General features: G+C 37.4%; 1 protein-coding gene across 4 annotated transcripts in view; it reads left to right on the top strand.

The window, feature by feature from the left end:
* Window positions 1-22,670, top strand: part of CNTNAP4 (contactin associated protein family member 4) — a 369,359-nt gene that overhangs the window by 291,975 nt on the left and 54,714 nt on the right. For 3 of the 4 annotated variants that reach the window (XM_074404960.1, XM_074404947.1, XM_074404931.1), the window contains one exon: window positions 8-20,276. In XM_074404960.1, coding sequence (XP_074261061.1) covers window positions 8-201 — 194 coding nt within the window. In that variant the 3' untranslated portion in view covers window positions 202-20,276. Of the gene's footprint in view, window positions 1-7; window positions 20,726-22,670 lie in introns of those variants that run through there. The other variant, XM_074404936.1, reaches the window with a different exon arrangement.

Genomic DNA, 22,670 nt, shown 5'->3' with positions numbered 1-22,670 from the left:
TCCCTAGGTCTGATAGCTGTTGTGATTTTTATTTTGCTTTGCATCACTGCCATAGCTGTTCGCATTTATCAGCAAAAAAGGTTATATAAAAGAACTGAGGCAAAGAGGTCAGAGAATGTAGACAGTGCTGAGGCTGTTCTGAAAAGTGAGCTTAATATACAAAATACAGTCAATGAAAATCAGAAAGAGTACTTCTTCTGATTGGCAGCTATGATTTAACACATAATTATGACAGTTTGGTTTAATAGCCAGGGGCTCTCAGTGGACAAACAAATGCTCTTACACTGAATGTACAGGCAATGAGTTTGCAGCGCTGCCATCTTGCCATGTCCAGGCTTGGGGTGGCTCCAGGAAGCCTCGTCCAGTAACGTATTTCTCATAGCATTCATTTTATGGAACAATAAATTAGATATTGCTGTTAATTTGCAACTGTTCTGGTATGATCTAAAACAAGTTTAACCTGCTTAATGGCTACAGTTTTTACAAGTGAAAACTGTAGCCTTGGTCTCTTAACCATGTAATACGTAAGTTTTGTTATAGGTAAAAATTAAATTTGGACTCTAATGACCTTGCTTTATTTAAGAACATTTGCTGTGATTGCTTTTGTCTTCCCATGGTGTTATTCATAGACCTGGAAATGCTTCTCAGATCCTGTTTGGCCGGCGCTTGCATCTTCAGTGGCCGCAGGCATAATAAAGCCCCTTTATCTTTCTCTGTATTATATTCAATACAATACATCAATAGTCTCGAAAAATGTTTTGTTGTCGTTGCTTTGTTGGTTTTGCTCATTTTTCTATTTGTCTCTTCTTAATAATGTTGAATACATTTGGTTTTGAGTGTCAGACTTCAACTCTGAACGTGGAAGTTGTATTTCACAAGACCCAGAAAGTGCAGTGGTTCTTAGTATGTCATGACTTTCCTTTTAAAAAAGTTTTCCAGTTAATTTGCTACCATTGTTTGATGGTGACACTGCTTGAGACCCTGAGTAATGTCAGTTTCCCAGAGAATGTAAAATGTTTTCAACTAAACTTGTTGATATATTTAAAAATCTTAACACAGCAAAAAGTTATTTTTTAATTTACAACTGTAATACCTCAAATGAAATATACTTCTGATATTTTCCCCAAACCTTAGATCAGTTCTTTATTGGTTTGCATTTCTATTTTTCTAAAGTTTATCACAAAATTTGCCTTGATCTTCAATGATTTTACTTCACGAATCATATATTACCAAAAAAAAGAGGCAAATTGAAATATTGAGTTCCGTTTCCCAATCTGAAATATATACCCCATTGGGTGTACATTTTCTTGTGCATAGACTTCCAGTGCATACTTTCTGAAATCTGAGCTGCAAGCATCAGTGATCTACACAATCAGTAATTAAAGAATGCACACTCTACAGGGAGATAGCATCTTAAACGATCTGTGCTGAATTTGTCATTCTAGATACTTCTTATCTGAGATGATGGGGTTAATTTCTCAAAAGTTACCAAGAATCAATATGACTTGCTGAATGGTACATTCTGGTCGGGGTGTATTATACAGTAGGAGATCAAAGAATGATCAATAATCTTATGAAACCGTTACAATAATTAATCCTGAGACCATGCATACAGGAAACTATCTTTGAATTCCTTAAGCCAATTATACATTAAAGGCACTCTGTTATCCATACTCATACCTTCAAGTGCCTCCCAAGTAAATACTGGATTTCTTAGTTTGTCTACACAGAAGGATCTAGAAATACGTAAATTTAGCATTACTATTTTCTTATTTTCTGTATTTTCCTTGTTAACTCTTATAAAACCTGCCTCTCTTTTCTCATATTATTATATCCAAATTGATGTTTCTGAAAATGTCTGACTAAATCTTAAGAACCTGAATTAACATAGTAGTTTAGGAAGGATCAAGGATCTATGTTGGTAAATGGTATACTCTTTGTTTGAGCGGTAGACCTACGGTGACAAGCGAAGGATTTAACGTAGAAATGATGTTATTTATTTGATGCAAAACTGAATGCAAACATCATTATAGCTCTGAATCTTTTGCAAATGTTATTTAATAGCATTATTAACCTCATTGGTAGCTGGTCTCTAGAGAGGTTTATTGGTAAAGCCTCATAGTCCTCTGTGGTCTGCACTGCAAGAGACTCAACATTATGGCATCAAAATGCATTGGCACATACTATGCCATGACTTTGATTTCCTGATTTGTAATCTCTCCTTTTATTATTAATAAAATGCATTTTTGAACTAAAATGCAAAACAGAAGTCAATCATTTCAAAGTTATCTTTCAGTAGATGCTTTTGACCTTCAGAGTAACAGAGTCCCTCATAGAATTGGACAGCACTGACATTATTTAGTGTGAATACTTTTACAGATGAAAAGTCTAAGATGCAGTGATATCAATTGATGTTCCCAAGGGAACACGTATCAGTGTATAAGTGCTGAAGTTGTGACTACAATGTCCTTTTTACTCCATGTGATATTGATCTTAGTGCCTCCAAGACCTGGAATTTTGGCAATTATTTAGTGGTGTAGAAAAATCTGAAGGATCTTGATATTCTCTTTGTCACCAATGATCTATAGTTCTATAACTTATCCATTATCTTTTCTAAATGAACATCAACCTTGCTTTGATAGGTCATTGTTATTGATAGGCATGGCTTTCTTTAAAAATATTCGGTAGGTTTATGGTCCTTGACTGCAGGAGAGACAATTATTACTGCTGAAGCACTTTTACATATAGGCTTTGTGAAATCCACAATAAGAATTTGATGTCACTGAGGGAGTCATCAAATATTTTCCTCCTGATAAAAGGATAAATTAGACATATCCTAAATCAATGCATGTTCAAGCAAATCATTTGATTTTCAAACTTATGTCTCAACTAAATGATGAATAGACTAGATACCTTCAATATGTCCTGGTTGTCTTCCACTTTTCCAAAGTCTGGATGACAGAGAGTGGTAACATGGAGGATAAAGTTTAGAAGCTGAATGTCTTTGTGTTGGGGATGTGGGAGGGTGAACACATTTGTCTGTGCAAGAAATAAGGAGTGAAGATAAGGGAACAAAGTAGTGTGCATATCATGCGATTCAGAAAGCTGGAGCTTGGGTTGGAATATTTGCAAATAAAAATAAAATGAGCTGGAAAATAAATCTGACCCACAATTACAATGGATTTTCCAGTGTAATCTTTAAAAAATCTGTTTTTCTATTTTAACATTGTGTTTAAATATTTATTAAAAATACATGCACATAGTTTAAAAATTAAACAGCTCGAGAATGCTAACCAGAAGAAAATAGCTCTCCATTGCCAGATCCCCTCCCCATCACTTATAACTCTTTTAACTTCTCTTTAACTCTCTCTACGTTTATAAATAACCTGCTGCTATAGTGTGGGTTCCCTGGGAAGCAAACTTTGAGACAGAGATTACCTTGGAAGAAGCCTTTTAGGGCTTCTCACTGTAGAGATTAATGCCAGTCGAAGACAGGATGATGTGGGATGAGGCAGATGGAAAAGCAGACTGTGGTGTGGTCATAGCAAGGGATCAGCCGACCCTGCTGACATGATTCTTTAGTGATGTCCCGAGTTAGGGTGGAGGAGATGGGAATTTATATTCTTGTATTGACCAGTCATTGAATGGTAACTGCTTTGTGAAGTGGGCATGAACTTGGACAAATGGCCCTTTTCAGCTTAAGTGGTTCCTGAAGTGGGAGGACAAAAATGGCCAGCAGCTGGGAAGAATAAATTGCTGTCCTGAAATAAAGCATCTCAGTGGCACAGTACAGCATCTCTGAGGTTTTCCCCCCTGTGCTAATCAGATCCACCTACTTCATATGAGCTACGGGAGCGGCTCCTTCAGAACTCTAGTGAGCTTCATATCTTGGACAGGAGGGAGGAGTATGGAATAAATCATAGACCCTACCCCTGCAGTTAGTCTCTTGGCTGTGACTTGTACTCATCCTCTTCCTCCTCTACCATCCACACCTGGTTCTGATGTCTCCAGCTGACGACACTACCAGGTTTTTGAAACCTTGTGTACAATGACCTTCTCAAGGTATATCTGCTGCACTTTGGCAGTTACAATTAAAATTGATCAAAGAAATATCAACATGCAAATCACAATTCTCCCTTCCTCAGAGTGTAATGGCAGCTCCCTCACTTACTGTTGGTTAGACAGTTACTCCTCACATAGTCTCTCAGAAAATCTTAAATCAGTGAAAGATCCACATTACAGCAAAGGATAAGAGGGAGTGGGTACACTGCTACAAAATATGCTAGTCCTGTCACATACCGTACCACCACAGGGGCTCTGTAGACCCCTCAACAGGTAGTGGTAGCCGATGGCTTGCAGGTAGTAAAGGAAATCCATACCTGAAAAAAGTAATAATTATTTTTTTTAAGTTTTTATTTATTTATTTTTACTTATTGTACTTTAAGTTCTGGGGTACAAGTGCAGACATGCCCGTTTGTTACATAGATATACACGTGCCATGATGGTTTGCTGCGTCCATCACCTCATCATCTACATTAGGTATTTCTCCTAATGTATCCCTCCCCAATGTCCCCACCTGCTGTTATCCCTCCCACAGCCCCCCACCTCCCAACAGGCCCCAGTATGTGATGTTCCCCTCCCTGTGTCCATGTGTTTTCATTGTTCAGCATCCACTTATGAGTGAGAACATGCAGTGTTTTGTTTTCTGTTCTTGTAATAGTTTGCTGAGAAAGATGGTTTCCAGATTCATCTATGTCCCTGCAAAGAACATGAACTCATCGTTTTTGTGGCTGCATAGCCACAAAAACGATGAGTGTGTATGTGCCATGGTGTGTATGTGCCACATTTTCTTTATCCAGTCTATCATTGATGGGCACTTGGGTTAGTTCCAAATCTTTGCTATTGTAAACAGTGCCCCAATGAACATACGTGAGCATGTGTCTTTACAATAGAATGACTTATAATCCTTTGGCTGTATACTCAATAATGGGATTGCTGGGCCAAATGGTATTTGTATTTTTAGATCCTTGAGGAATCACCACACTGTCTTCCACAATGGTTGAACTAATTTACGCTCCCACCAACAGTGTAAAAGTGTTCCTATTTTTCCACATCCTCTCCAGTATCTGTTGTCTCCTGATTTTTAATAATTGCCATTCTAACTGGTGTGAGATAGTATCTCAATGTGGTTTTGATTTGCTTTTCTCTAATGACCAGAGATGATGAGCTTTTTTTCATATGTTTGTTAGCTTCATAAATGTCTTCTTTTGAGAAGTCTGTTCATATCATTCACCCACTTTTTGACGGGTTCATTGTTTTTTTCTTGTAAATTTGTGTAAGTTCTTTGTAGATTCTGGATATTAGCCATTTGTCAGATGAGCAGATTGTATAATTTTTTTCCAAATCTGTTAGTTGCCAGTTCACTCTAATGATAGTTTCTTTTGCTGTGCAAAACCTCTTAAGTTTAATTAGATCCGGTTTGTCTATTTTGACTTTTGTTGCCATTGCTTTTGGTGTTTTAATCATGAAATCCTTGCCCATGCCTATGTCCTGAATGGTATTGCCTAGGTATTTTTCTAGGGGTTTTATAGTGTTAGATCTTATGTTTAAATGTTAATCCATCTGGAGTTAATTTTTGTGGAAGGTATAAGGAAGGGATCCAGTTTCAGCTTCCTGCTTATGGCTAGCCAGTTTTCCCAACATCATTTATTAAATAGGGGATCCTTTTCCCATTACTTGTTTTGGTAAGGTTTGTAGCCTTGTAGCATAGTTTGAAGTCAGGTAGTGTGATGCCTCCAGCTTTGTTTTTACTGCTTAGGATTGTCTTGCCTATGCAGGCTCTTTTTTGATTTCATATGAAGTTTAAGGTGTTTTTTCCCAATTCTGTGAAGAAAGTCAATGGTAGTTTGATGGGGATAGCATTGAATCTATAAAGTACTTTAGACAGTAGAGCCATTTTCACAATATTGATTCTTCCTAACCATGAGCATGGAATGTTTTTCCATCTGTTTGTGTCCTGTCTTATTTCCTTGAGCAGTGGTTTGTAATTCTTTTTGAATAAGTCCTTCACATCCCTTGTTAATTGTGTTTGTAGGTGTTTTATTCTCTTCGTAGCAATTGTGAATGAGAATTCACTCATGATTTGGATCTCTGTTTGTCTGTCATTGGTGTATAGGTATGCTTGTGATTTTTGCACATTGATTTTGTATCCTGAGACTTTCCTGAATTTGCTTATAAGCTTAGGGAGATTTTGGGCTGAGATAATGAGGTCTTCTAAATATAAAATCATGTTGTCTGTAATTAGAGGCAATTTGACTTCCTCTTTTCCTAATTGAATACCGTTACTATTTTTTCTTTCCTGATTGCCCTAACCAGAACTTCCAATACAGTGTTGAATAGGAGTGGTGAGAGAAGGCATCCTTGTCTGGTGCCAGTTTTGAAAGGGAATGCTTCCAGTTTTTGCCCATTCAGTATGATATTGGCTCTGGATTTGTCATAAATAGCTCTTATTATTTTGATACATTCCATCAATGCCTAGTTTATTCAGAGTTTTTAGCATAAGGGCTGTTGAATTTTGTCGAAGGCCTTCTCTGCATCTATTGAGATAATCATGTGGTTTTTGCCTTTGGTTCTGTTTATATGATGGATTGCATTTATATTTTGCTTATGTTGAACCAGGCTTACATCTCAAGGATGAAGCCAATTTGATCATGACAGATAAGCTTTTTGATGTGTTCTTGGATTTGGTTTGCCAGTATTTTATTGAGGATTTTCACATCAATTGTTCACTATGGATATTGTCCTGAAATTTTCTTTTTTTAAGTTGTGTCTCTGCCAGGTTTTGGTATGAGGATGATGTTGGCCTCATAAAATGAGTTAGGGAGGATTCCCTCGTTTTGTATTGTGTGGAATAGTTGGAGAAGGAATGGTACCAGCTTCTCTTTGTACCTCTGGTAGAATTTGGCTGTGAACCCATCTGGTCCTGGACTTTTTTTGGTTGATAGGCTATTAATTCCTGCCTCAACTTCAGACCTTGTTACAGGTGTATTCAGGGATTCAACTTCTTGGTTTAGTCTTGTGAGGGTGTAAGTACCCAGTAATTTATCCATTTATTCTACATTTACTGGTTTATGTACATAGAGGTGTTTATAGTAATCTCTGATGGTAGCTTGTATTTCTGTGGGATCCATGGTGATATCCCCTTTATCATTTTTTATTGTATCTATTGGATTCTTCTCTCTTTTCTTCTTTATTAGTCTGTCTAGCAGTCTATTTTATCGATCTTTTAAAAAAAGGCTCCTGGATTTATAGATTTTTTTGAAGGGTTCTTTGTGTCTCTATCTCCTTCAGTTCTGCTTTGATCTTAGTTATTTCTTGTCTTCTGCTAGGTTTTGAATTTGTTTGATCCTGTCTCTCTAGTTCTTTTAATCATGCAGTTAGGGTATCAATTTTAGATCTCTCCTCATTTCCTTTGTGGGTATTTAGTGCTATAAATTTCCCTCTGGACACTGCTTTAAATGTGTCCCAGAGATTCTGGAACATTGTGTCTTCCTTCTCACTGGTTTCAAAGAACATCTTTATTTCTGCCTTTGTTTCATTATTTATCCAGTAGTCATTCAGTAACACGTTGTTCAGTTTCCATGCAGTTGTGCAGTTTTGAGTGAATTTCTTAATCCTGAGTTCTAATTTGATTGCATTGTGGTCTGAGAGACTGTGTGTTATGACTTCCATTCTTTTGCATTTGCTGAGGAGTGTTTTACTTCCAATTATGTGGTCAGTTTTAGAATAAGTGCATTATGGTACCAAGAAGAATGTATATTCTGTGGATTTGGGATGGAGAGTTCTGTAGATGTCTATTAGGTCCACTTGGTCCAGAACCGAGTTTAAATCCTGAATATCCTTGTTAATTTTCTGTCTCTTTGATCTAATATTGACAATGAGATGTTAAAGTCTCCCACCATTATTGTGTGGGATTCTGAGTCTCTTTGTAGGTCATTAAGAACTTGCTTTATGTATCTGGGTGCTGCTGTATTGTGTGCATGTATATTTAGGATCGTTAGCTCTTCTTGTTGCATTGATACATTTACTGTTATGTACTCCCCTTCTTTGTCTCTTTTGATCTTTGTGATTTAAAGTCTGTTTTATCAGAGACTAGGATTGCAACTCCTGCTTTTTTTTTTTTTCTTTCTATTTGCTTGGTAAATTTTCTTCCATTCCTTTATTTTGAGCCTATGTGTGTCTTTGCACATGAGGTGTGTCTCCTAAATACAGCACACCAATGGGTCTGGACTTTTTATCCAGTTTGCCAGTCGGTGTCTTTTGATTGGCGCATTTTGCCCATTTCCATTTAAGGTTAATCTTGTTACGTGTGAATTGATCCTGCCATTTTGATTCTAGCTGGTTGTTTTAACCATTAGTTGATGGAATTTCTTCATAGTATTGATGGTCTTTACAATTTGGTATGTTTTTGCAGTGGCTGATACTGGTTGGTCCTTTCCATGTTTAGTGCTTCCTTCAGGAGCTCTTGTAGGGCAAAACAGCATGGTACTGGTACAAAAACAGAGATATAGACCAATAGAACAGAACAGAGGCCTCAGAAGTGACGCCATGCATGTGCAACCATCTGATCTTTGACAAACCTGACAAAAACAAGCAATGGAGGAAAGGATTCCCTATTTAATAAGTGGTTGGGGCAAGACCGTTGTCCATTTCAGGTAAGTGCAAACTGTTTCTAAATTTCTTTTCTAATGGGTTTGGAAGATGATACATTGTTCAAGTTATTTAGTCACCTAGTATATACCTGAGACCATGTTAATATGTCCTAACTAAAGCACCACATCTGATGCAGCAACTGCAGTCAGGACTTCTGCCAGTTTAAGTTTGTGGCAGACCATTGTTGTTCTCGGCATCCTCTGGTTCCTTCAGGGGCTAGATCATTAATTTAACTGGAGGTACTATGGGGGCCACTGACTTTGCGTGTTTTCAGTCATTAAGGATAGCATTAATCTTTGTCCCTCTGCCCCCCAGCATACATTCACCATTTTGGACAATGGAGCTGTGGAGGGAATAGTTTCTGCCACTTGGATTATTTTACTGTCAGTGCTCTTCTTATGTCCCTGCATTGTCCGAGGAACCAAACTGGGGGCAGTATCAGCACTGGACAAATTCATTCTAATTATATATTTGGAGACCAGGGAAATGACTACCAGGGTCCATTGGCTTGGCCTGAGCCAGGACCCTTTCCTGGTGCCAATATACCTGCACTCTTATGAGGGATGGAGATAGACCAGAAGAAAGCTCTAGTTATCAATGTCTACTCAGATCCTTTGTCCAATATCCTTGAAATGTTTGTCTATTCTCTGTTCTCCACATAATGTATAGTTATTGCAGTACATGATCATCATTACCTCTGGAAAAGACAGGGGAATCATTAATATATACACTCATGGGGATGCTGCAGGGTCCTTCCTCCTGTAGATTTTTCTGCAAACATTCCTGCAGGCTCTCTTATATATAGTGAAGTCTAGGTTTGAAAACTGACTAGCGTTTAAAAACAAAGGATTGTTACTTTAAAAAAACTTTGAGACAATAAGCATGTTACAGAAAATTTGGAAGTGTGATACCTTATTACCATCTAATCTCCAGATCTCATAGATTCACTCGCTGTCCCAATGATGTATTTTGTAACAAAAGGATCCACTTTAGAATCAGGCGTTGCATTCAGTTGTCATCTATTTTTAGTTCGCTTTTGGCTGTAGGAATGTATTAGCCTTTCCTTGACTTCCACACCCATGACATCTTTGTGAAGGTTATAAACCACTTACTTAGTATCACAGCCCTCTGTTTGGGTTTAGCTGATGTTTCCTCTTGATTGCTTTCAGATTGTTCATATTAGTCAATGATAGCACTAAACTGGTGCTGTGTTTTTCTCATTGCATTTTAACAGTGGGTGCGGTGCATAATTTCAATTTCTTCGACAACTCATGATGATCACTCTGATAAAGATGGTTTGTAAGGTTTCTCCACTGTGAGGTGACTTCACTTCTGTCTCAGCAGCATCCCGAATGCTGCAGATGCCAGCATTTCTCTGCTGCACGTTAGTGAGGCTGCCACGGTGTCAATGCATTCTGCCCTTGCTTCCTTGGAGGATGCTTCACAGCTGTCAACCCAAGGTTTCCTTTCTTCTCATGCTGCGAATTCCTGCCATGTCATTCCTGATATATCTGTTGAATCCCCAGTGTCTTCCTCCTTATGCCTTTCTCATGCTCGATTGACTCCCTCATTTTGATGAAATAAATCTTGCAGTTATTTCCAGAGAAAGAATAGGTAGGAGGCAAGTATTCTGAAAACTTCTATGTTCATAAATATATTTATTTTCACATTAGATTAACAGATTTGTGAAATACATAATTGTAAGTTGCAATTAATTTCCTTTCAGAATCTTTATGACATTGCACCAGTGACTTTTATTTTTAAATCAAAGAACTTCATTTGTGAAGTCTATTGATCTTTCTTTGTGATTTCTTCCATGTTTTTTAGTATTTTAAAAATGTTTTCTTCATTTAAATACTGTAAAATTAACCAATTAACCCTTGTGATATATAGCCCTGTGAGCTTATATAAGTGCATAGCATTATGTGTGCACCTATACAATCATAATATAGAACTGTTTCATCACCTCCTAAAATTCCCTAAGGCTTCCTCTTTGTGGTCAACCCCTCTCCCCACTTCCTCACTCTGGTATTCACTCATCTGTTGTCCATATTTATATTTTTGCATTTTCTAGAATGCCATATAAATGGGACCATACAGTATGCAGCCTTTTGAGTTTGGCTTCTTTCACTTAAGGAAAAATTTCATTCCATGTTTTTTTTGCTGAATAATATTTATTATATGAAAGTATCACAGCTTTTTCATTCATCTGTTGATGAAAACAAGGTTGTTTCCAGTTTTTGCAATTATAAACAAAGATGCCATAAAACTCCCATTTTGTTTTTTGCGTGAACATAAATTTTTATTTCTCTTAGGTAAATGCCTAGAATTCGAATTCCTGTGTCATATGGTAAGGGCATGTATGACTTTATAAGAAATTGCCAAAATTGCTATTTTAGTTTGCATTTATGCCAGCAATGAGGGAGCATTTGTGTGGGTCTTCATTCTCAGCACTTAATATTGTCAGTTTTTATGCTTTGGGGTTTCCTTAAATCACTCTCATAGGCATACAGTTTAATAATTCCAGAGTCCCCCCAAAAACCCTCAATTCTGATACCATTTGTGAGTTTGAGGATCCTCAAGATGACGTTCAGTTTTATAATTTGATAGAATGATTCACGCAACATACAGAAAGCTACTATGGTGGTTGTACACTTTATTACAGCAAAACAATACAGATGACAGTTACCATGGGAAAGAGACACAGCACCCAGTAGAGTTCTAAGCATGAACTTCCAGTTGTCAACTCCCCATGGACTTGTGAACGCTGCTAAATTCTCCCAACAGCGACATGTGTAATATGCATGAAGTATTGCCCACCAGGGAAGCTTATTTGAGTTTTTGTTTCCAGAGCTTTTTACTGGGGCATGGTCACATAGACATGGTTGATTGCCCGCATGACTCCAGTGATTCTCCAAAATCTTCTTCTCCATAAATCACATTGTTTGCATAGACTATCTGATGTGGTCAGAGTTCCTATCGTAAATCTCATTGTTAGCACAGACTACCGGACGTGGCCTAAGGCCCTAAAGTAAGCAAAAGCCTTCTTGTTAGGCAGGACATTTGAAGACCTTAGAGATTACTTCTCCAGAGCGAAAGGCAAAGGCCAGGTCTCTCTTCGGGCAAAATTAATCCATACTGCCCACTGTTTGGTTTATTCTTTCTTTCTAGAAGTTTTGTTTTACCACCTGAGTTTATGCTCTTTTTTTCGCCTTCATATATTTTTCATTTTTCTTCTAATTTTTGGAAGACTTATTCAACTTTATCTTCCAGTCCTTCTACTGATAACCTTTTTTATTTCAGCTTTCATATTTTACATTTTCAAGTTCCATGAATGCACTTTTCCCAGAGTTCCTGATTTATTTTATTTGTATACTGACTTCTATTATCTCTTTAATTATATTATTTATTTTTTTTTGAAAATTTATTTTTCTCCCTACATTGTATCTTTTCTTCTAATCTCTGGGGTTTACTATTGACTTGTTTTTGTATATTTTTTATAGCAAAAACTCCTCAAATATCTGATGAGATTGGTTCATCATTTATGTATGGAAGAAAGTAACACCTGAAAGTTATATTTCAAATGAGGCTTTCTTTTTTTGACACTAACTGCTTTAGGATGAGTTTCTATGACTGTGTATAATGGAACAAGAATTCCTCATAATTCTGTTTGTAGATATTTACTTTACCCTCTCTTTATTACTTTTTTATTGTTGCTGTAACAAATTATAGCCATGTAGTGGTTTAACACTGCACACATTTATCACCTTGAAGTTCTGTAGGCTAGAATTCCAAAATATGTCTTACTGGGCTAACATCAGTGTTGGCAGGATTGTGTTTTCTCCTAGAAGCTCAAAGAAATTAGTTTTCTTGCCTTTTCAGCATCTGTTTATTGTCCACAGTCTTTGTTACATGATTCCTTCTTTCTTTTGTTTTTTTGAGCTGGAGTCTTGCTCTGTCACCCAGGCTAGGGCTCAGTGGTGACACAATCTCAGCTCACTGCAACCTCCACCTCCCAGGTTCAGTGATTCTCCTGTATCAGCTTCCTTAGTAGCTGGGATTTCAGGTGTGCACCATCATGCCTGGCTAATTTTTGTGTTTTTAGTAGACATGGGGTTTCACCATGCTGGCCAGGCTGATCTTGAACTCCTGACCTCAGGTGATCCATCCACTTCGGCCTCCCAAAGTACTGGGATTACAAGTGTGAGCCACCATGTCCAGCCTCTTTATTTTCAAAATCAGCAAGGGCAGATCAAGTTTTTCTCAAAGTATGTCACCGAGACCTCCTCTGTTACCTCCCTTTTCCACTTTTAAGGACACTTGTGATTACACTGAGACCACAATCCAGATAATCAAATCATTAAACATAATCTCTCTATTTAATGCCAGTTGATTTGTGTCCTGTATTCCATCCGCAACCTTATTCCCCTTTGCTGCATAAGGCAGGTATTCACAGGTCACAAGGACTAGGATGTGGACAGCTTTGCAGGGCATTGTTCTACTTATCACACCTCCATTCCCGTCATTTGCTTCATCCAACTAGGCCTGAGATCCTTCACTCCAGAACCCTTTTGTCTGAGCTTTTCCAGAAAGAAATCTGTTTTTAGGTGTCTCTTTATTTTTCTATGTACAAAATTCTTGGGCAGTAACTGCCTATGCTCATATTTCCTGAGTCAGAAATATCATGTGTAGTTAATTTCTTTTTATAAATCTATCTTACATTTATTATATGAAGGAAATGCAAATAGCGAATCTAACTGGAATGAAACTTAGACTCCTTCCATGGCTCTGGCTGCCAGCTAACCCTTCCCTCCTTCTAAGAAAGAAAAACTCTCACAACTTGAATTGCTTAGTACCTTCATCTTGTTTCTGAAAATTAGAAGCAATAATAATCATTTTTTGAGGCATCATTACATTATGAACATTTATTTTATCAAGCCAGGAACTACCAAGACCAGTTCTTATGATAATTTTTTCTGTCATACCATACTAACTTGGGTTTGCTCTTGATAAATAATTACCTTATTTCACATGCTGATACTGGACATGAATTTATGCCCATTGAACCAACACATCTGCTTCAAAGCTATTCATTTGATGAACTTTCTGGTAAAGTATGTTCTTGTTGAATGAATTCATGTTTTCATTCAAAACAAGCTGTTATAAATGATTCATGTTTCTCTGTATTTTCAACAGGAACAAATTAAATTTTTAATTGAGCAGTGAAATGACCTGTTCTTTCAAAATATGTATTAAAGGAATATGATCACAAATGACTATGAGGATTGAAACACACCTTGCAGTGATTTTTTTTCATTTGCTGGAGGTCTCTGACAAACTTTTCTCAGTAGAAATTTACAGCACCAGATAAATTATTGGAGAATAGCATCTTCTGGAATGAGATTATAGTTATAAGAAAGAAAATAAAACACACATGGCAAAAGTACTATATTGTAACTTACAAAACACACAAAAGAAAACGACAAAGTCAGTTTCAAATTAGTCACATTCCTTATATTAAGAACTATTGGTGATAATGTTGATAATACTTTTTGAATGGTGTTACATTTTATGTCTGCATATTGTTTTTCTCCCTGCGATTCGTATAAAAGAAAGAAAATCTTTCATCTTTCCTGATGACTTTCCTGGTGGAAATACAGTCCCATCTGACTTTACCATAGTTGAAATTTCATGATGTATGAAACTGATACTGTGTTGAAATTTCCCTAAAAAGTATCTTTTTAGCAATTTCACTTTTTCTATTGGCTTTTATAATGAAACTGAAGCTTAGGAAGTTAAACGATAAGACACAGTATAAACTTGGAGGTAGTCTTATTCTTGAAATCCACAGTTTGAAGGGAAATATTTTTTGAGATATTAATATTCTTTTAAAAATTGCTACTAATTTTCCAAAATAAATCATAGTTACACACATGCAATGATTTATTGCTGTATCAATGCATTTCCTTTGAAGGAGTGGTTTGGAGAGAGATATAGAATCTCCTTCTGCTTTCCAGGAAGTTCAGTGAAACCAAGGCAAACTTCAGCATAATTCACACAGCTTTCAAATACCATCCATTTCTTTAACACCCAAATACAAATAGTTTGAACTTGAGACTTCAGAAAGTTAGATCTTCTAGGTAGGTACCTTCTCTCCTCTACGCTTTTCTAGAGATCCTAAAAGGATGGTGTCAGATTCAACTAACTCATTTTTGTGCTTATGTTGCTTCAGCCAACTGGCTCACATTAGACTATTTCTTAGTGACCAAACTAGAGTTTAATTTACCCTTGTTTTGCATGACCAACTGTTTCTGGCTGAAGCTCAGGTCTTCCCCTTAATAATTCAGCAGATACAGTGATGTGACTTCACAACATTTTTTATTTTTTGAAATGGAGTCTCACTATGTTGCCCAGGCTGGAGTGAAGTGGTGTGATCTCGGATCCCTGTAGCCTCTGCCCACCACCCCCAACCAGGTTCAAGCAATTCTCCTGCTTCAGCATCCTGAGTAGCTGGTATTACAGGTGACTACCACCATGCCTGGCTACTTTTTGTGTATTTTTTAAAGTAGAGATGGAATTTCATCATCTTGGTCAGGCTGGTTTTGAACTCCTGACCTAGTGATCCACCCACCTTGGCCTCCCAAAGTACTGGGATCACAGGCGTGAGCCACTGAGCCTGGCCGATAACACAGGTTTTAAGATAAAAATTATGGAAGGTTTGGAAATAACAGACAATACCTATATGTGCAGGAAAAGTGAATTCAGTTGGATATCTGTTATCACATTTCCTAGAATCCACCAATCATGTCATCCAAAGGTTCTCCTACTTAGTCTTCCTTCCTTTGTCCTCCTGCCCAGGTGGTACAATTCTCACCCCGAGGCATAAAGGTCACAGTTCAAAAGAAAGGACAGTTTCTGGTCAACACCTGATTTCTTTCTGCCCAAGTGTCAATGACAATCTTACTCTTTAGTGGAGACCTCTACTCAGATGCAAGATAGGCTCTAGCTTCCAAGACATTAACAAGCAAATCAAAATGTTTGATAATGCATTTTTTCCCCAGAACATAGAATATTTATCCTTGCAGAGTACCAGCTGGAAAATTCTGGCATACTCTCTCTTTCACATCCTGTAGACCCACCATTGGGCTGACATGAAGATCAGCCTCATTTTTCATGCTCTGTGTCTTACTCCAGCAATGCATCTTTCTGCAACCTCCCATCGCTGGTGTCTTCCAATGTTTCACGTTTCATGGAAGAGCAATGCTATATACCTAGCTGTGAAAAGTTAAAAACAAGCCAGGCGTCCACGCTCATCACATGCCCTATGCAATTTATTTCCACAATTGATCTATTTATTTCTTTATTATAAATCTACCCCATAGCTCTTTCTCCAAAAATCCCCATTCAATTGTCATCTCTTGGATAGTTCATTGAAGTGGCTGCCTAATTAGCCTATTATATCAGGACTATAAAGTTCTCAACTGATATAGTTTGGATCTGTGTCCTCACCAAATCTCATGTTGAATTGTAATCCCTAATGTTGGAGGTGTGGCCTGGTGGGAGATGATTGCATCATGGGGCTGTTTCTCCTGAGTGGTTTAACACCATCCGTCTCCATACCGTCCTTGCCATACTGACAGTTCTCATGAGATCCGGTTGTTTGAAAGTGTGTAGCACCTCCCTGCTTCCTCTCTCTTGCTGCTCCTGCCACATTAGATACCTTGCTCCTCCTTTACCTCCCCAAGGATTGGAAGTTTCCTGAGGTCTTCACAGAAGCAGAAGCCTTTATGGTTCCTGTATAGCCTGCAGAACTGTGAACCAATTTACACCTCTTTTCTTTACAAATTATGCAGTCTTAGAGATCTTTCGTTACAGCAGTGCAAGAAAGAAAGAATGCACTGACATATTAGCCATTCTCTAATTTGCAAGCTCCTGTATCATCTCTCACTCAGTGTTTCTCTTGAGCACTTTCTTCTCGTTCTTAGGATGAAGGCACAATTTTGTAACATGGCTATAACTAAACCTCCTGAGGTCAGGAGATGTGTCTTTTTGTGTCTTACATTTAGTTCCCAGCACTTAGCACAGAGTTAATTGAGTAAATATTGATCGAATAAAGATGAAAAATATATTGTTTTCTGTACACATATAATTGAAGGGTCCATTTCTGGTGTCCTCATAAAAAACGAAGTGCTGGTGCAAAGAATAAAAAATAATTGACTGTTTTCACCCACAGCACTTGAAGGACCCCTGGTTATGTTTAAACGCCACTTCTGCTATTAACAAAACAGATTTACCCCTTTCCCACATCACTCTATTTATCAACAAATATATTAATTAAGTTTCTTTAATTGAAGTGTCATATATGATATCATAAGTAAGATAAACCTTCTTTTACCTATCTTGCAGACAAGCAAAAAAGAAAGAAAAAAAGCTAAGAAAAAAAAATTGCCAAACTCTATTAAGAATGCTCTTAATGAAACTGTACAAATTATTCATTTAATTAAATCTTGACCCTTGACTGCAAGTCTTTCCAATGTACTGTGTGTTAAAATGAGAATTATACATAAAGTATGTCTGGTGTGCTCTGAACTATGATGAACAGAAAACTTTGTTCTTCAGTTATAATTACTATATGGGCCAGCCCTTGTATCTCTTATTTGCTCTTCATAAAATATGCTAGCCTCCATTCCAATTTTTCAGTTTATGAAAGAGTGCTGTCATAGTCAGTCATTTATTTCTGTCTGTTCAGCAGTAATCATGCCACTATGTAGAACTGACAGCTAGTTGTGCAACAATTATTTGATGCAAAACTTACTTCGAGTTCATGTAATATATATGTATATATATATTCACATGTTATATATATGTTACACATATATTCATGTTAACTATAAAATATGTGATATATATACACACACACATAGTGTGTTGACAATTACAAACACTGTTATGAGCATTTGGATTAAAAGAAAAAGGGTATAGTTTTAGGATGATAAATTAAACATGCATTTGAAATGGAAAAGATTGGGAGTTTTCAATATTGCAGTGGCCTTAGATAAGTTGTTGGTGTATCACATTTTCTAATACAGTTCTGAGGCAGGATATGTAGTCAAGGAAGTGAGCATGTTCTCTTGGGAGGCAGTAACCATGACGTCTATTCAGTCAACACAATAAGCCTCAGCATTTGAACTGTAATTGAGTTCATACAAGCAAAGCGATCTTCAGTAGGGACTTTCCCTTCTAGAGAGCATGTGTATTTCTATTTCACCTGTCCTCGAACTGACCCTTTGGTCACTGTAATAGTAAAAAAACACATGCATGGGTAGAGATTTAAGATGCTAATGCAACATGTGATGTATGAACAAGCATGTACAGCTACTGCGTCTGGGCACCCAGAAGACCACACAGAACGTGCTTACTAGCAACACCTCTTTCCACTTCCTCGTGAAGAATCATGTAAGACTACCATAAAGGGAGTCTCCCTATTGCTAGTCTTTGCTGCCTCGTTCTTACGAGCAGCCCACCCTGAATTTCCTCTCTCAGCATACTGTCTATTCTGTGTTTAACTTTCAAAATATTATTTTTCTTTTGCAATAAATTACTCCATGCTGAACTTCTTTTGCCGTGTGTCTCTTGTTTAACTTCTTTTAAACCAAGAAGACAAGAACTGATAAATCACATCATCTGTCGACATTTCTATTTGGTTTTTAATTGTTTGACCTGAAATCCATTTGGATGAATGAGAGAGAGAAAGAGAGAAGGAACTCTTATTGGACTGGATGCTGCAGTTTGCTTCAATGTATTTGGCTCTGAGGACCTGGAATGCCATCCACCTGCTGCGGCTTATATAAGAGTCAGCATGGCTCCATTTAAAAGTGACTTTAGCATGTAGAATGATTGAGAGTGATTGCTTTCGCTTAACTGGTAGAAACATAGATGGCCCTTCAGTTATTTTTTTATGCATCTTGCTGACTATTGTTTTTCTTTTTAAATGGACATTTACTACCTATTTAGAACGATAAAATACCTCAAAGCAAACATTAAGCAAAATATAGCCAATCTATCACATGCCCAGCTCCTCTCGATAGTTATAACCATGAATAGACTGGCCATTACACAGTAAATTCTACGTTTTTACAAGTTGCTTTGTAGATTCATTTTGTGATCACTAATAAACCTATTTAGCAAGTATCTAATTAAGAAAACCTTAATAAAAGCCAATTACTCAATGCCCTAAATTTACTAAATTTTATTTTTGGGGTACTGAAATGTGTTTTAAATTAGTCACATTAACAATATTAGTGCTAAAAATGTCACCCATGTGCAATACCAATTTACCCACAATAACACTTATGGGCAATTAACAGTTCATTTTGCATGTTATATTCATTAGGAATTTTCTTTTACTTACTGAGATGTCTAATGAGTATAACCACATATATTGTGAATGCATTTTATCAGTAATTAGGCTGGACTTTGACTCATCAATGTACCTGGCAGTTTACAAGGGGGGAGGTGTCCATTCATATACCGGTAGCAACTTTTAGAAGAATAAACTCAAATGTGTACCAGGAGAGAAATAAAATGCCTCAGTATTGTTTTTGGTTTAATTTGCAAATAGCACAGGGAAGGACAGGTCCACAGGAAAATGCTACATGTCTTTCTTTTAAAAAAATATTTTTATTAAAATCATTTCAGATTTACAATTGCAAAACTGGTACAGAGAGTCCACATTTACCCTGCAACCAGCTTCTCTAATGTTAACAGCTTACATGATCTGACTGCAGTATCAAAACCAGAAAGTTAGCATGAGTTACTCACCTACAAATCATATGCAAATTCCTCTAGTTTTGTTCTGACATCCAGTTTGAGAATACTTGGTCCCTCTGTCTTTTTAATGTCCTTCAATTTGTCATACTTCCTTAGTGTTTCCTCACCGTTCATGACCTTGACATTTCTACATTTTTAAAATAACTGATCAGCTATTTTGTATAAAGTCAGACAATTTTGGTTTGCCTAATGTTGTCTCATGACTAAATCAAGTTTATGCATTGTTTGGCAAGCATACCACAGAAGTGATATAGCTTTCTCGGTATGTAATATCCTACGTCAATATGTCCTATTACATGTACAATGGACCTCGAACTCTTGGTCAGTGTGGTATCGGTCAGATTTCTTTATAAAGTTACTTTCAGCCTACACTGATAGCTTGTTTCTCTTCAAAATTTCACTCACTCATTTTAACATCCATCAGTGGATCTTACTAACAACAACTATTATGGTGGTATATCTCTAATAGTGATTTTGCATTGCCCTCATTCTTTCTGAGTTTGTTAATTTTAATTTTCTATAAGGAAGAGCTGCCCCTCTCTACCATGTAATTATGGGTTCATTTATTTATGCATGTTACTAAGGAAAGGTGCATATTTACTTTATCTCTGAGGTGTAATCCACTACGATGACTATTTCCTTTGTTGCCCAGATTGCTCTACATTTGGCCTCCTTAGTGACAACCTCCAGATGTGGCTTTTGGATGGACACAGTGTATCATATTATCAAGTCAGGTGGGTTTCTGTTAAATAAATTGAAGTATAGAAACTAATATTTAACTAGCCACAAATATTTAACATGGGTACATTTTTAGAAGAAAGATACCTAACGGAGGAAGAATAAGTAACTATACTTCTCTGTGAAACACGTTTCTTGCTTCACTTCAACAGTTTTAAACATAGCTCAATTCAAGTTCAGATTTCCCATCCTCTCCTTCCCATTTTAAGAGACAAGTAACTTGTGTCTCCCTTTTTAATTTGGGTTTTAAAAAGAGTCTGCATTGCTGTATCCTTCTGACTCTTCATCCTTTTCATGCTGCTCATTGTTTTGTCCTGATTGACATAGAAATGTTCTTACAGTTTTATTCTTGAAACGCTAGAGCTCTAAAGTTTCTGAATCTGTTTTTAAGAACACCTTCTTAAAAAAATTTTTTTATTATACTTTAATTTCTGGGGTACATGTGCAGATCTTGCAGGACTGTTACATAAGTATACACATGCCATGGTGGTTTGTTGACTCCATCCCCCGTCACCTACTTTAGGTATTTCTCCCCATGTTATCCCTCTACAATCTCCCCACCCTCCAATATCTCTTCCCTAGCCACCCGCCCCCCAACAGACCCTAGTGTGTGATGTTCCCCTCCCTGTGTCCATGTGTTCTCATTGTTTAACACCCGCCTATGAGTGAGAACATGTGGTGTTTGGTTTTCAAGAGCATCTTTTTTTGACACAGCTTTTTACCCCTTCCTCATGCAATCTGGCTACATCCTGTAAGTGTGCATCTGACACAATGAGAGCTCTCCAGCCACACCTCCTGTCTGCTTTTCTGGGCTGCAGTTACAGTTACCTGCAGACCACTTATATAGAGTGTTTCAGAGGATACAACATATTTGGTGCACCTACATTTTGAAAGGGACCATTTTTTTTCCTTTGGCTATTTTAAAACACATTTATATACCTGTTTATATAAAACCCCAAACACACACACACACACACACACACACATAAATATTTGTGTGTGTATGTATATATATATATATATATATACACACACATATATATGTATACTTGTATTTGATGTACCATGTGTGTTTGTATGTATGTGTACTGTGTGTATGTATGTGCATAGGCATACATATATGCTTATGTGTGTTTTATGTAAGCTGTATGTTTGGATTTCCCTTTTATAGGCATTTGTCTGAATCATAAAAGATTTTTGTTTTTTGAGATGGAGTCTCCTGTTGCCTAGGCTGGAGTGCAATGGCACAATCTTAGCTCACTGCAACCTCTGCTTCTTGGGTTCTAGCAATACTTCTGCCTCAGCCTCCCAAGTAGCTAGAATCACAGGTGTGCACCACCACACCCAGCTAATTTTTGTATTGTTAGTAGAGACAGGGTATCTCCATGTTGGCCAGGCTGGTCATGAACTCCTGACCTCAGATGATCCACCCGCTTTGTGCTCCCAAAGTGCTTGGATTTCAGGTGTGAGCCACCATGCCCTGCCAAAAGACATTTTAAAATTCTACTTTGCTGGACATTTATAAAAGTTGTTAGACTACTTTTCAAGTGAGATGATTGAAGGAAACATCATTTTGTAGACTCATTTCACCTGCTGAGTTTTCTTAGTGACTCTCTCTTCCAAATGAGCTTTACCTATTTAACAAAGGCCTGTCGTATTCTAAAGCCCTCTCATCACAGACTCCTGGCAAGTACATCCTATAAATTCTAACATTGCGAGTAACTTCTAAGGTATATAGGAGAACAGCAGTTGTTGCTTAAGGTCCCAGTTATCTTTTTCCCAAGCAGTCTTCAAATCAATCACTCCACAAGATATGATAGAGACACTGGCAAATGCTAGGGATTTCTAGGACTTTGAACCACATTTTCTGAATATTAGATGCAATCGTTCTCAAAATTTCGTGAAAATAAAAGTCATCTCAGACGTGCGTTCTCAGATCCCAAGTCAAGAGATTCTGATTAAGTGTGAGCAAGAGAAATTTTTCTTTTTTTCATCGAACATCCTCATGTTGGTAGAAGACAGAACCGGAGTCAGTGGCTTGGAAGCTGTTTTTAGGCTTTGCTTGTTTGTACAGAGGAAGGCGAGTGGGAAGAGCTACAGGAACGGAACTGGACATGTTTATAAAAAGCAGCAGCCTGGGGGCGGGGGGGTAGCGAACCTAGGGGAGCAGGTGACTTCCAGGAGGCGATGAGGCAGTATCACTATGGGGAAACTTGGTGAGAGTCCGGGTTCTCATTCTCAGCAAGCCAGAAACCACTCAACCTGTACGTTTGACCTCATCTGATTCAGTGTTGCATTTATTGACAAGGAAGTCATCTCAGTATTGATCTCAGGAAAAGGAATAAATTTTAACTGTGTGTTTTCAAACTGTACAGACACCCCACAGCACT

Source organism: Saimiri boliviensis, chromosome 1 (genome assembly GCF_048565385.1).
Source record: "Saimiri boliviensis isolate mSaiBol1 chromosome 1, mSaiBol1.pri, whole genome shotgun sequence".
NCBI lineage: Eukaryota > Metazoa > Chordata > Mammalia > Primates > Cebidae > Saimiri > Saimiri boliviensis.
Note: the sequence above shows the minus strand (reverse complement) of the source record. Positions and strands in the feature narration are given on the sequence as shown.